Raw genomic sequence first — 10,518 nt, 5'->3', positions numbered from 1 at the left:
AAAGAAGTGACAGTTTGTGGCTGACGTAACACCAGTGGCAACTGGTTCTATTCAAAGTGTCCAGCCACTGACAAAGTCCTCTACCGAGTTGCTTTGAGCCTTGATTGTCGAACTGATGGCCCCACCAATCTACAGGCGTCTGCCGAACGCAACGCCTGTGCCAGAACATAAAGCTGTAAGGCATGATTTACATAAAAGAAAAAGGCATAATAATATTCATGTCCAGTATGTGGGTTTGTACACATCAACCCCTGGATTCTGTATAGCGCACCTAGAGATAGTAAATGATGGCAGATAAAGACCTGAACGGTCCATCCAGTCTGTCCAACAAGATAAACTAATTTTATATGGTATGTGACACTGTATATGTATACCCGAGTTTGACTTGTCCCTGCCTTTCTCAGGGCACAGCACTGTTCCTGTCCTAAAAGTTCTGAAGCTAACGTCGAAGCCCCTTAAAATTTACACTCCAGCCCATCCATATCTATTCAGACATGATCAGGGTGCAGACCATAGAAGTCCAACCAGCACTGGTTTTACTCTCCAATTATCTGCATTTCCACCCAAACTCTGCTAAGATTCCACAGATCCATTCCTTCTAAACAGGATTCCTTTGTGTTTATCCCATGCATATTTGAATTCCATTACTGTTTTCATCTCCACCACCTCCTGTGGGAGGGAGATCTGTGCCAAAATCCAAGCATATTCTGTAGAAGTCTCCTGAGACTCTGAATCAGCACTGATAAGCATCTATTTTCAGTACTCTTCAAAAACACCTAATTGCTTGAAAAATAAACCCCTAATTTTACTATTTTATAAACACACGGGATCAGAACTCCTATAGTCAAGTTACTGGCTATAACTTATATCTTATGGAGTCTCCTGTGAAACAGCTACAGACTATGGGACAACTTCGGCATGGGGGCTGAACATTAAAAAAAAAGGACATATAGGCTTTCGTATTACAAGCCCTGTTCACATGATGCTTCAAGCTGGTGTTATTTTTCCTTCCTGGGAATATTGGGCCATGTGTAGCAGCCTGACTCCCGGAAGCCATCTTAAAGGAGTAGGGAGTTTTCTAATTCTTCCCCTAACCCTTGGGCCTAATGGATCTATCCCTTGGGGGGGGGGGGGGGGGGGGGTCAGGAGTGATCGCCAGTCACTCCTGTTTCCTAGGCTGCTAGGTTCAAGATGGCATTCCTAGTGCTAGTCTTGTGATACTACCACTAGGTGTGAAACTGCTAAATAAGGTAAATATCTGGCCTGTTCCATAAATGCAGATAGCTACTGGCCATGTCCCCTCCCCTCAGCAACAGTTAATGCAGTTACCAAGCAATATCTTTTGTAAAAGATGTACAGTAACTGCAAAACTATACCACATTTTAGTAAACAAGCCCTTTTATCTTGTATCAGGATTAATAATATGCATGCCCAGAACACTCAATACTTTTCACCTCTTTTCAACACTTCCAATCTGCCCTTAAACATATTTTAAAATGTTGCCCAAGTACACATTTTCATTGTATTGTTGTGTTAGTGGTGGTGGTAAGATGATTATGATAGTTCTCAAAATTTCAGGGGAGGGGAAGCAGAGTTGATTGAAGGGGGAGGGGGGGCAGAAGGCTGCAGGTTCATGTAGGTGCCCAGTACTCTTGAATCTGCCCTGTGATAGCTAAACAAAACATAGTAACATAGTAGATGACGGCAGAGAACGACCTGTACGGTCAATCCAGTCTGCCCAACAAGATAAACTCATATGCGCTACTTTATGTGTATACCTGACTTTGATTTGTATCTTACCAAAATGCAGGCAGTATTCAGCGTAACTCTCTTACTAGGGACTTTACACCTAAACTATCTTTACTTTCATTAGTCCCAGTACTTGTTCTCCCATCACAATATATTCTCACATCATGATTTTCACATGCAACTCAAGCAGTATTATTCTTGCCTCAGTAGTGCTAAATTGCCAAACAATGATTTTATGGCAATTCAAAACAGCACTAACTTCTTCATCGGCTTTTATTAATTTATATTAATATCTTAAGCACCCACCTTTTACTTATGGTTGTAGGGCAAGAAATGAAGAAGAAAGGAGGAAAGTAAAGAAATAAATGGAAAGGAAGCCATGGAAGGTAAAATTATGTATAATCATACCTGATAATTTTCTTTCCATTAATCATAGCTGATCAATCCATAGACTGGTGGGTTGTGTCCATCTACCAGCAGGTGGAGATAGAGAGCAAACTTTTGCCTCCCTATATGTGGTCATGTGCTGCCGGAAACTCCTCAGTATGTCGATATCAAAGCTCCATCCGCAGGACTCAGCACTTAGAGAATTACACCCACGAAGGGACACTCTGCCCAGCTCACCACCGCCGAAACGGGGGAGGGGAATTAACCCAGCTCATCCCCACACAAGTGGGGGAGGGGAATCCGTCCAGCTCATCCCCGCGGAGCGGGGGAGGGACACCACACCCGCCGATGCGGGGGGATCTGGCTTATCCTGCAACCGCAACCGCGGGAGGAGCTGACTGACCCTAACACCGCCGAAGCGGGAGGGGTACAAAGCTGCCCTACAGCCGCACGAAGCGGGAGGGAGTGCCGGCAGAATTTATGTCTCAATCCAGCCCCGTAAAACGGGGGGGAGAGGAATGCAGCAGCTCACTGTAACACAAACTCGTCTCAACTCTTGAAGAATCCAAGTGAAAAAACTTGAACACGAAGTCTTTCTGAAGTAACTGAAGACTAAACTTGAACCTGAAATGCAACCAGAATAAAAACAGTACAGATATCTGGGAGGGGCTATGGATTGATCAGCTATGATTAATGGAAAGAAAATTATCAGGTATGATTATACATAATTTTACCTTCCATATCATCAAGCTGATCAATCCATAGACTGGTGGGATGTACCGAAGCAGTACTCACCCAGGGCGGGACATTGAAATCCCTGACCTCAACACTGAAGCTCCAAACCGGGCCTCCGCCCGTGCGGCCACCGTCAAACGGTAATGCTTGGAGAATGTATGAGCCGAAGCCCAAGTTGCCGCCTTGCATATCTCTTCCAAGGAGACGGATCCGGCCTCTGCCATCGAGGCCGCCTGAGCTCTTGTGGAGTGAGCCTTCAGCTGGATAGGCGGCACCTTCCTTGCGGCCACATAAGCCGCTGCAATGGCTTCCTTGACCCATCTTGCCACTGTAGGCTTAGCAGCCTGCAGACCCTTACGAGGACCTGCAAACAGGACAAACAGATGATCCGATTTCCGGAAATCATTGGTCACTTCCAAGTATCTGATGATGACTCGCCTCACATCCAGATATTTAAGAGCAGAGTACTCCTCTGGGTAGTCCTCCCTACGAAAGGAAGGGAGACAGAGCTGCTGATTCACATGGAAGCGAGAAACAATCTTGGGCAGAAAGGAAGGCACTGTGCGAATAGTCACTCCTGCCTCAGTGAACTGCAGAAAAGGCTCTCGACATGAGAGCGCCTGGAGCTCGGAAACTCTTCTGGCTGAAGTGATAGCCACCAAAAAGACTGCTTTCCACGTCAGGTCTTTCAGAGATGCCCTTAACAAGGGTTCAAAAGGCGGCTTCTGCAATGCTCTTAGCACCAGGTTGAGATTCCACGCAGGCACCACTGAGTGCAGAGGAGGGCGCAGGTGATTAACTCCCTTGAGAAAGCGCACCACATCTGGCTGCGAAGCCAGGGAAGCACCCTTCAGGCGGCCCCTGAAGCAAGCCAGAGCCGCTACCTGGACTTTAAGGGAACTGAGCGACAGGCCTTTCTCCAGACCTTCTTGCAGGAACGCCAACACTGAAGAAATTGGAGCAGTGAAGGGGGAAAGTGAGCCTGCTTCACACCACGCTGCAAAGATACGCCAAACCCTGGCGTAAGCAGTAGAAGTAGAGCGCTTCCTCGCTCTTAGCATAGTGGCGATGACCTTGTCTGAGAAGCCCTTCTTCCTCAGACGCTGCCGCTCAATAGCCAGGCCGTAAGACCAAAGGGGGAGGGATCCTCCATCACCACGGGACCCTGATGTAACAGGCCCTGCTCCACTGACAGCCGCAGAGGATCGTCGACTGAGAGCCTGATCAAGTCCGCATACCAGGGACGTCTGGGCCAATCCGGACCCACCAGGATTACCCTGCCGGGATGCTTTGCCACCCGGTCTAGCACCCTGCCCAACATGGGCCAGGGCGGGAACACATAGAGGAGCTCTTGTGTCGGCCACTGTTGGAGAAGAGCATCTACTCCCAGGGATCGAGGGTCCCGTCCTCTGCTGAAAAAGCGCGGCACTTGGCAATTGGCCGATGACGCCATCAGATCTAGGCTCGGCTGGCCCCAGCGCTTCGTGATGTCCAAGAACGCCTGAGCAGATAGTTGCCACTCTCCGGGCTCCAAGGTATGGCGACTGAGAAAGTCCGCCTTGACATTCATGACTCCGGCAATGTGGGCCGCTGAAAGCTGCTCCAGGTTCGCTTCCGCCCACTGGCAAAGATTCATAGCCTCCTTGGCTAGAGGGGCGCTCTTGGTACCTCCCTGGCGGTTGACATAGGCCACAGCCGTGGCATTGTCTGACAGGACCCGTACAGGCTTCAACACCAGTACCGGGATGAACTCCAAAAGCGCCAACCGAATGGCTCTGAGTTCCAGGAGGTTGATAGACCACTTTGCCTCTGCAGGAGACCAGAGCCCCTGCGCTGTCCTTCCCAAGCAGTGGGCTCCCTAGCCCGACAAAGAGGCGTCCGTCGTGACAACAATCCACTCTGGGGTCACCAGAGGCATTCCTGCAGACAACTTGTCTGTCTGCATCCACCAGCTCAGCGCCTTGCGCACTGCTGGGTCCAAGGGAAGGTGCACAGCATAATCCTCCGACATCGGAGTCCAGCGCTGCAGCAAAGAGTGTTGAAGTGGTCTCATATGAGCCCTGGCCCAGGGCACTACTTCCATCGTGGCCGTCATAGAGCCCAACAGCTGCACATAGTCCCAAGCCCGAAGAGGAGAGGCTACTAGGAACTGGTCCACCTGAGCCTGAAGTTTGACAATCCGATTGTCTGGCAGGAACACTCTGCCCACTTGGGTGTCGAATCGAACTCCCAGGTACTCCAGGGACTGAGTCGGGCGCAGCTGGCTCTTCTCCCAGTTGATGATCCATCCCAGGGAGCTCAAAAGAGCAACTACCCGGTTCACAGCTTTGCCGCACTCTGCATAAGAGGGGGCTCGGATCAACCAGTCGTCCAGATAAGGATGGACTTGTACCCCTTCCTTTCGAAGGAAGGCCGCGATGACCACCATTACTTTGGAAAAGGTCCGCGGAGCAGTAGCCAACCCGAATGGGAGGGCTCTGAACTGGAAGTGTCGTCCCAGGACTGCAAAACGCAGAAAGCGTTGATGAGGAGGCCAGATGGGAGTATGCAGGTACGCTTCCTTGATGTCCAAGGATGCCAGGAACTCTCCTGCCTTCACTGCCGCTATAACAGAGCGGAGAGTCTCCATGCGAAAGTGCCGCACTTTCAAGGCCCGATTGACCCCTTTGAGGTCGAGGATAGGCCGGACAGAACCTCCTTTCTTTGGTACCACAAAGTAAATGGAGTAACGTCCCATGCCAAGCTGACTTTCTGGCACCGGAACGACCGCGCCCAGGCGGATCAGATTGTCCAAGGTCTGCTGCACTGCCACAGCTTTGACCGGAGACTTGCAGGGAGAGAGTACGAACCCGTCTTTTAAGGGTCGGCAGAACTCTAGCTTGTAGCCGTCTCTGATGACTTCCAGCACCCACGCGTCTGAAGTTATTGTGGTCCACTCGCCCAGAAACGAGGACAGCCGTCCTCCAATCTGCACTGGGGCGTGGACCAAGGCCCCGTCATTGGGTACGAGACCCTGGGGGAGGACCGGAGGGAGCACCTCCGGGACGGCGGTCTCTGCGAAAGGAATGCTGCTTGGGGGAGAAATTCCTCTTGAAGGAAGAAGGGGCAGAGGAGCCCGACTTGCCCGGGCGGTACCGACGGGCTTCCTGCAACCGTCCTCTGAAGGTACCGGGACGAGTACTAGCCTGAGCCCTGACCTCTGGTAATTTCTTGCCCTTAGACGTGCCGAGATCGGTCACGATTTTGTCCAGCTCGACCCCAAAGAGCAGCTTGCCTTTAATAGGCAATCTAGCCAGGCGGGATTTAGAGGCGTGGTCAGCAGACCAATGTTTCAGCCAAAGCCACCGCCGCGCAGAGACTGTCTGAGCCATGCCTTTAGCTGAGGCCCTCAAGACATCATACAGCAAGTCTGCCAAATAGGCTAAGCCCGATTCCAGGGCCGGCCAATCAGCCCTCAAGGAATGATCCGAGGGGGAAGCCCGCTGCACGATAGTCAGGCACGCCCTGGCCACATAGGAGCCGCAAACTGAGGCCTGCAAACTTAAAGCAGCCGCCTCAAAGGACGACCTTAAGGCCGCCTCCAATCTTCTGTCTTGGGCGTCCTTCAGGGCCGTGCCACCTTCCACCGGCAAAGCCGTTTTCTTAGTCACCGCAGTGATTAAAAAATCCACGGTAGGCCACAGATAGGCCTCACGTTCACTCACAGCCAAAGGATAGAGGCGGGACATAGCCCTAGCCACTTTAAGGCTCGCTTCCGGGACATCCCATTGAGCCGAAATTAAGGTGTGCATGGCATCATGCACGTGGAAGGTTCTAGGCGGGCGCTTCGTCCCCAGCATAATGGCAGAGCCAACAGGGGCTGAGGGAGAGACGTCCTCCGGAGAGGAAATCTTCAAAGTGTCCATGGCCTGTATGAACAGGTTGGGCAAATCCTCTGGGCTAAAAAGCCGCGCTGCAGAGGGGTCATCCGCTCCATCCGAGCGGGAATCCGTCTCCTCCAAGGAATCCGCAAAGGACCGTTGGGAGACCTCAGACATGCTGCCCTCATCTACATCGGAGGAGACAAAGTCCTCCAAGGCCTGAATCAACCCGAGGGCGTTTACCTCTGGGAACCTCAACCTCTTTACCAGACGAGGGAGCAGGGGCAGCGTTTTGCATGAGGAAGGCCTGATGCAGCAGCAAAACAAACTCGGGGGAGAAACCCCCCCGACTGTGCACTTCCGCAGCCTGGGCCACAGCCCTAGACGCACCCTCAACCGGCGCTCGCAAGAGCGGGGGAGAGACATGCTGCGCATCCAAAATGGCGTCCGGCGCGACACTCCGCGAAGGAGCCGCGCGGGAAGAACGGCGCTTAACTTTAGCCGCTTTTGTGCCGTCGCCCAAATTAAGGGCGTTCATGGCATTAATGTCTCCAACCTCAAGGGCGGCCCAAGAAGAAGCCGTCCGAGCCGCGTGGCCGGCCAAGATGGCGGAGGCGAGGAGCGGGGGATGGGCGTTTATGGCGGGAAAAACCGCCACGCCGGAGGAAGGACCGGGACATTCATCGGTCACGAAACTGTCACCCAACAAGGGCGAATCAGGCTTTAATACCCCCGCATCCCCTCTAGAAGCGCTCAAGCGATCCGGGGAGCGACCCTTTGCGCCCTCGCCCTCCGACGCCATATGCCACGAGGAGAAGAATCGGGGAACCCCCTGCCCGCTATAAAAAGGTAAAAATTACCTGCTTGCCGCTCCGAGCTGTAACGACCTGGTGTCCCAGTGAGTAGCTGCAATGAACGTTTAAATAAACGTCGAAATAAACGCCTTTAAGGACGTTTAATATTTTATTTTTATTTATTTTTTTTTTTTAACGGAGCCAGCGGGAGGGGGGAGAAAAGGAGGGACCTGGCACCACCAGGTTTGCACTTGCTCAAAAGAGCCCTCAACCCCAGGCCTCAACAAAACCTAAGGATTAGGCTTGGAGGCCTAGCCAGAGCTGCTGCTGTGTGTGACCACCACCTGCTGAGATAGAGAACATACTGAGGAGTTTCCGGCAGCACATGACCACATATAGGGAGGCAAAAGTTTGCTCTCTATCTCCACCTGCTGGTAGATGGACACAACCCACCAGTCTATGGATTGATCAGCTTGATGATATGGAAATGGGAGTTAAGAGAACAGATGAGAGCAGCAGAATCAGAGACTGGGATCGACATGATCAGAAAAACAAAGTCACCAGACAACAAAGGTAGACATCGTTTTGTTTTCATTTTAGTGTTAGCAATATATCGAATTTGAAAATTTACATCTGCTTATTTTGCAATGTATAGCAATGTGTTTCTTTCTGTTTTTCTGGTATTGTGCTGCATGCAGAGTCTAGCTTCTTAGGATTTCAGGTTAATTTTTGAAGAATTGAGGGGCTATCTCTGTTCTGCATCTGTGACTGCAAGGCCAAGTGTCTTAATCAGGATCTCGTTGTTAGGTTCTGAGATTTTGATAGCATACTGTGTTTCAGATTTGGCAAGACTGTTCTCCTAATTCCTGGTATGTATGCTAATTTGGTTTGTGTCATTTTTGGTATACCGGAGCTGTAACAGCTTACAGAAGCCTGTTTCAGGAGTCGGTAAAACCTCTTGCTGATATAATAAAGAAGGCTTCAATATGCAAAGGCTAAACTAACAAATGGCGGGGCAAACAGGCAAAGAATACCATTGCTGGACCTGGTAAACAAAAACACACTAATGGTAAATCTTGTGACACTCTAACTGCATAAAATGTATTGTACTGTTTTAGGATCTTGCCAGGTACTTGTAATCTGGATTGGCCACTGTTGGAAACAGGATGTTGGGCTTGATGGACCTTTGGTCTGTCCTAGAATGGCAATACTACTTATCCTGCCAGAGCTGGTGTTAGATATGGCTGGGGCTCAGGGCAGAAATTTGGGAGCGGACGCAAAGCCCACTAACAGGTCATGCCTTCTTCAGCTTCTAGTAAGCTTATGGTTCTTTCTGGCCAGGGGGCAATTGCCCAAGTTGCAGTGGCATTCCTAGGGGGGGGGGGGGGGCGGTGGGTGCGGTCTGCCCAGGGTGCACGCTGCTGGGGGGGGGGGGTGCCACGCACCTGTCTGCTCCACTCATTCTGTGCTCCCTCTGCCCCAGAACAGGCGCACGGCACCCCCCAGCAGGTAAAAATGCACCCGGGGGGAGGTGTCGTTTCACCGGGGGGGGGGGGGAGGAGGTGTCACTTCGCCAGGGGGGGGAGGGTGCATCTGCAATCCACCCCGGGTGTCAGCCGCCCTACAAACGCCACTACTCCCTTAACACCATTCCTGGCATATGTTATCTTTATATTTTGGAAACAAGAAAAAAGAAGAAACACCGGACAGGGAAACCAAAGTATACTCATATAAGAGCACAAAAGTAAAAGGAGCCTTCAAGAAAAGGGGCATCAACTCAAATTTTATTCAGCAGACCCAACATGGTGTTTCAGCAGAACTGCCTGCATCAGGGGTCTTAAAAATGAAACAGTATCCAAAAAATACCTTGAGAATGCAATGAGACAAAGCTCAATCTGAGGACACTGAAGCAGACGCCAATAGTAAGCATTGGTACAGAAAGGTATAAGAAATACAACCACCACTCCTCGACCGGAAGCTGGTAGAGAAACATTTGTGGTTTATCATTTTTGTTCAACTATTCTGTATCTGGCATTTGTGTTGTGTGTGTTAGCATGAATTTTCAAGGTAGCATTCTGCAGTAATTTGGCTTGTTCAGCTTTCCCATTAGTGAAGGGATATTTGTGAGATTAAAGGGGAGACAAGGGTTTTGTTGATTCTTGTTCTGTATTGTTTGTGATTTATAAAAAGATAGTTGCCAAGAGAATCCGCTGATATTTAAAAGCATAACTGTTAGGCTTGTGCTGATCAGACAGCGCTCGTGTCATTCTCTAATTGGACTTTTGAATCCGGCCCTGACCTAAAGACACGCTGGAATGCACGTGTCAAACTAAACCAGTGCTACTGGAGCTTGTTCCATTCTGTCGGGTGTCACGGTCGTGGATTCGACGGAATGTATCTTCCAGCTCCTCCGAGTCGCCCTATCATAACCCTAACTTGCCACTAGTCTAGATAGAACTTCCAAGTTCCACCTCGCAGGTATAGAGTAGCCAGCCAGGCCAGGCCAGCACCAGCCTCCTCCAGTCCTCCTCCTCCTCGAGCGGAGAGGAAATGACGTCAGCCGGGGACCCCGCTCTCGCGAGACGGGAGGCAGCCATTTTTCCATTGATCGCCTGTGGCGGTGTCTCTTATGCGCGCAGGCTGTCACTGCGACGGCTGTGCCGTATTTTGATTTTTAAGCTTTGGTTGCTGTTTCTTTCTCTAATCTGCTTTATTATTTCGTGCCTTTGGGAAGGATGGATGTGCCCGTGCTCCGCTGTTGACCCACGGCTCGAGCGGAATCCCCTTCTCTCCCCAGTGTGCGCGGCGGGAGAGATGGTGCCCGGCGAGGAGAAGAGCCACCTCGTACCCAGAGAGGTGAGGGAGGTGGGCGAGAGGGCCCTGGTCCACAGTAAGCCACGCACATGAGAATACCGACCATTAAAATGCGCTATTCTTTCTAGTAATCATGAGCTATGGCCGAGCGGTCAGCACTGGACGGTCTGCCTGGTAAA

General features: G+C 50.9%; 1 protein-coding gene across 3 annotated transcripts in view; it reads left to right on the top strand.

Annotated features, from left to right (window-relative positions):
• Nucleotides 1–10,121: 10,121 nt before the first annotated feature.
• The window catches only part of USP47 (ubiquitin specific peptidase 47), a 309,973-nt gene continuing 309,576 nt past the window's right edge, over nucleotides 10,122–10,518 (top strand). For all 3 annotated transcript variants that reach the window (XM_030200979.1, XM_030200978.1, XM_030200981.1), the window contains exon 1: nucleotides 10,122–10,381. In XM_030200979.1, coding sequence (XP_030056839.1) covers nucleotides 10,265–10,381 — 117 coding nt within the window. In that variant the 5' untranslated portion in view covers nucleotides 10,122–10,264. The remainder of the gene's footprint in view (nucleotides 10,382–10,518) is intronic.

This window comes from Microcaecilia unicolor, chromosome 4, assembly GCF_901765095.1.
Source record: "Microcaecilia unicolor chromosome 4, aMicUni1.1, whole genome shotgun sequence".
NCBI lineage: Eukaryota > Metazoa > Chordata > Amphibia > Gymnophiona > Siphonopidae > Microcaecilia > Microcaecilia unicolor.
The sequence above is the reverse complement of the archived record's forward strand: the minus strand, read 5'-3'. Positions and strand labels throughout refer to the sequence as shown.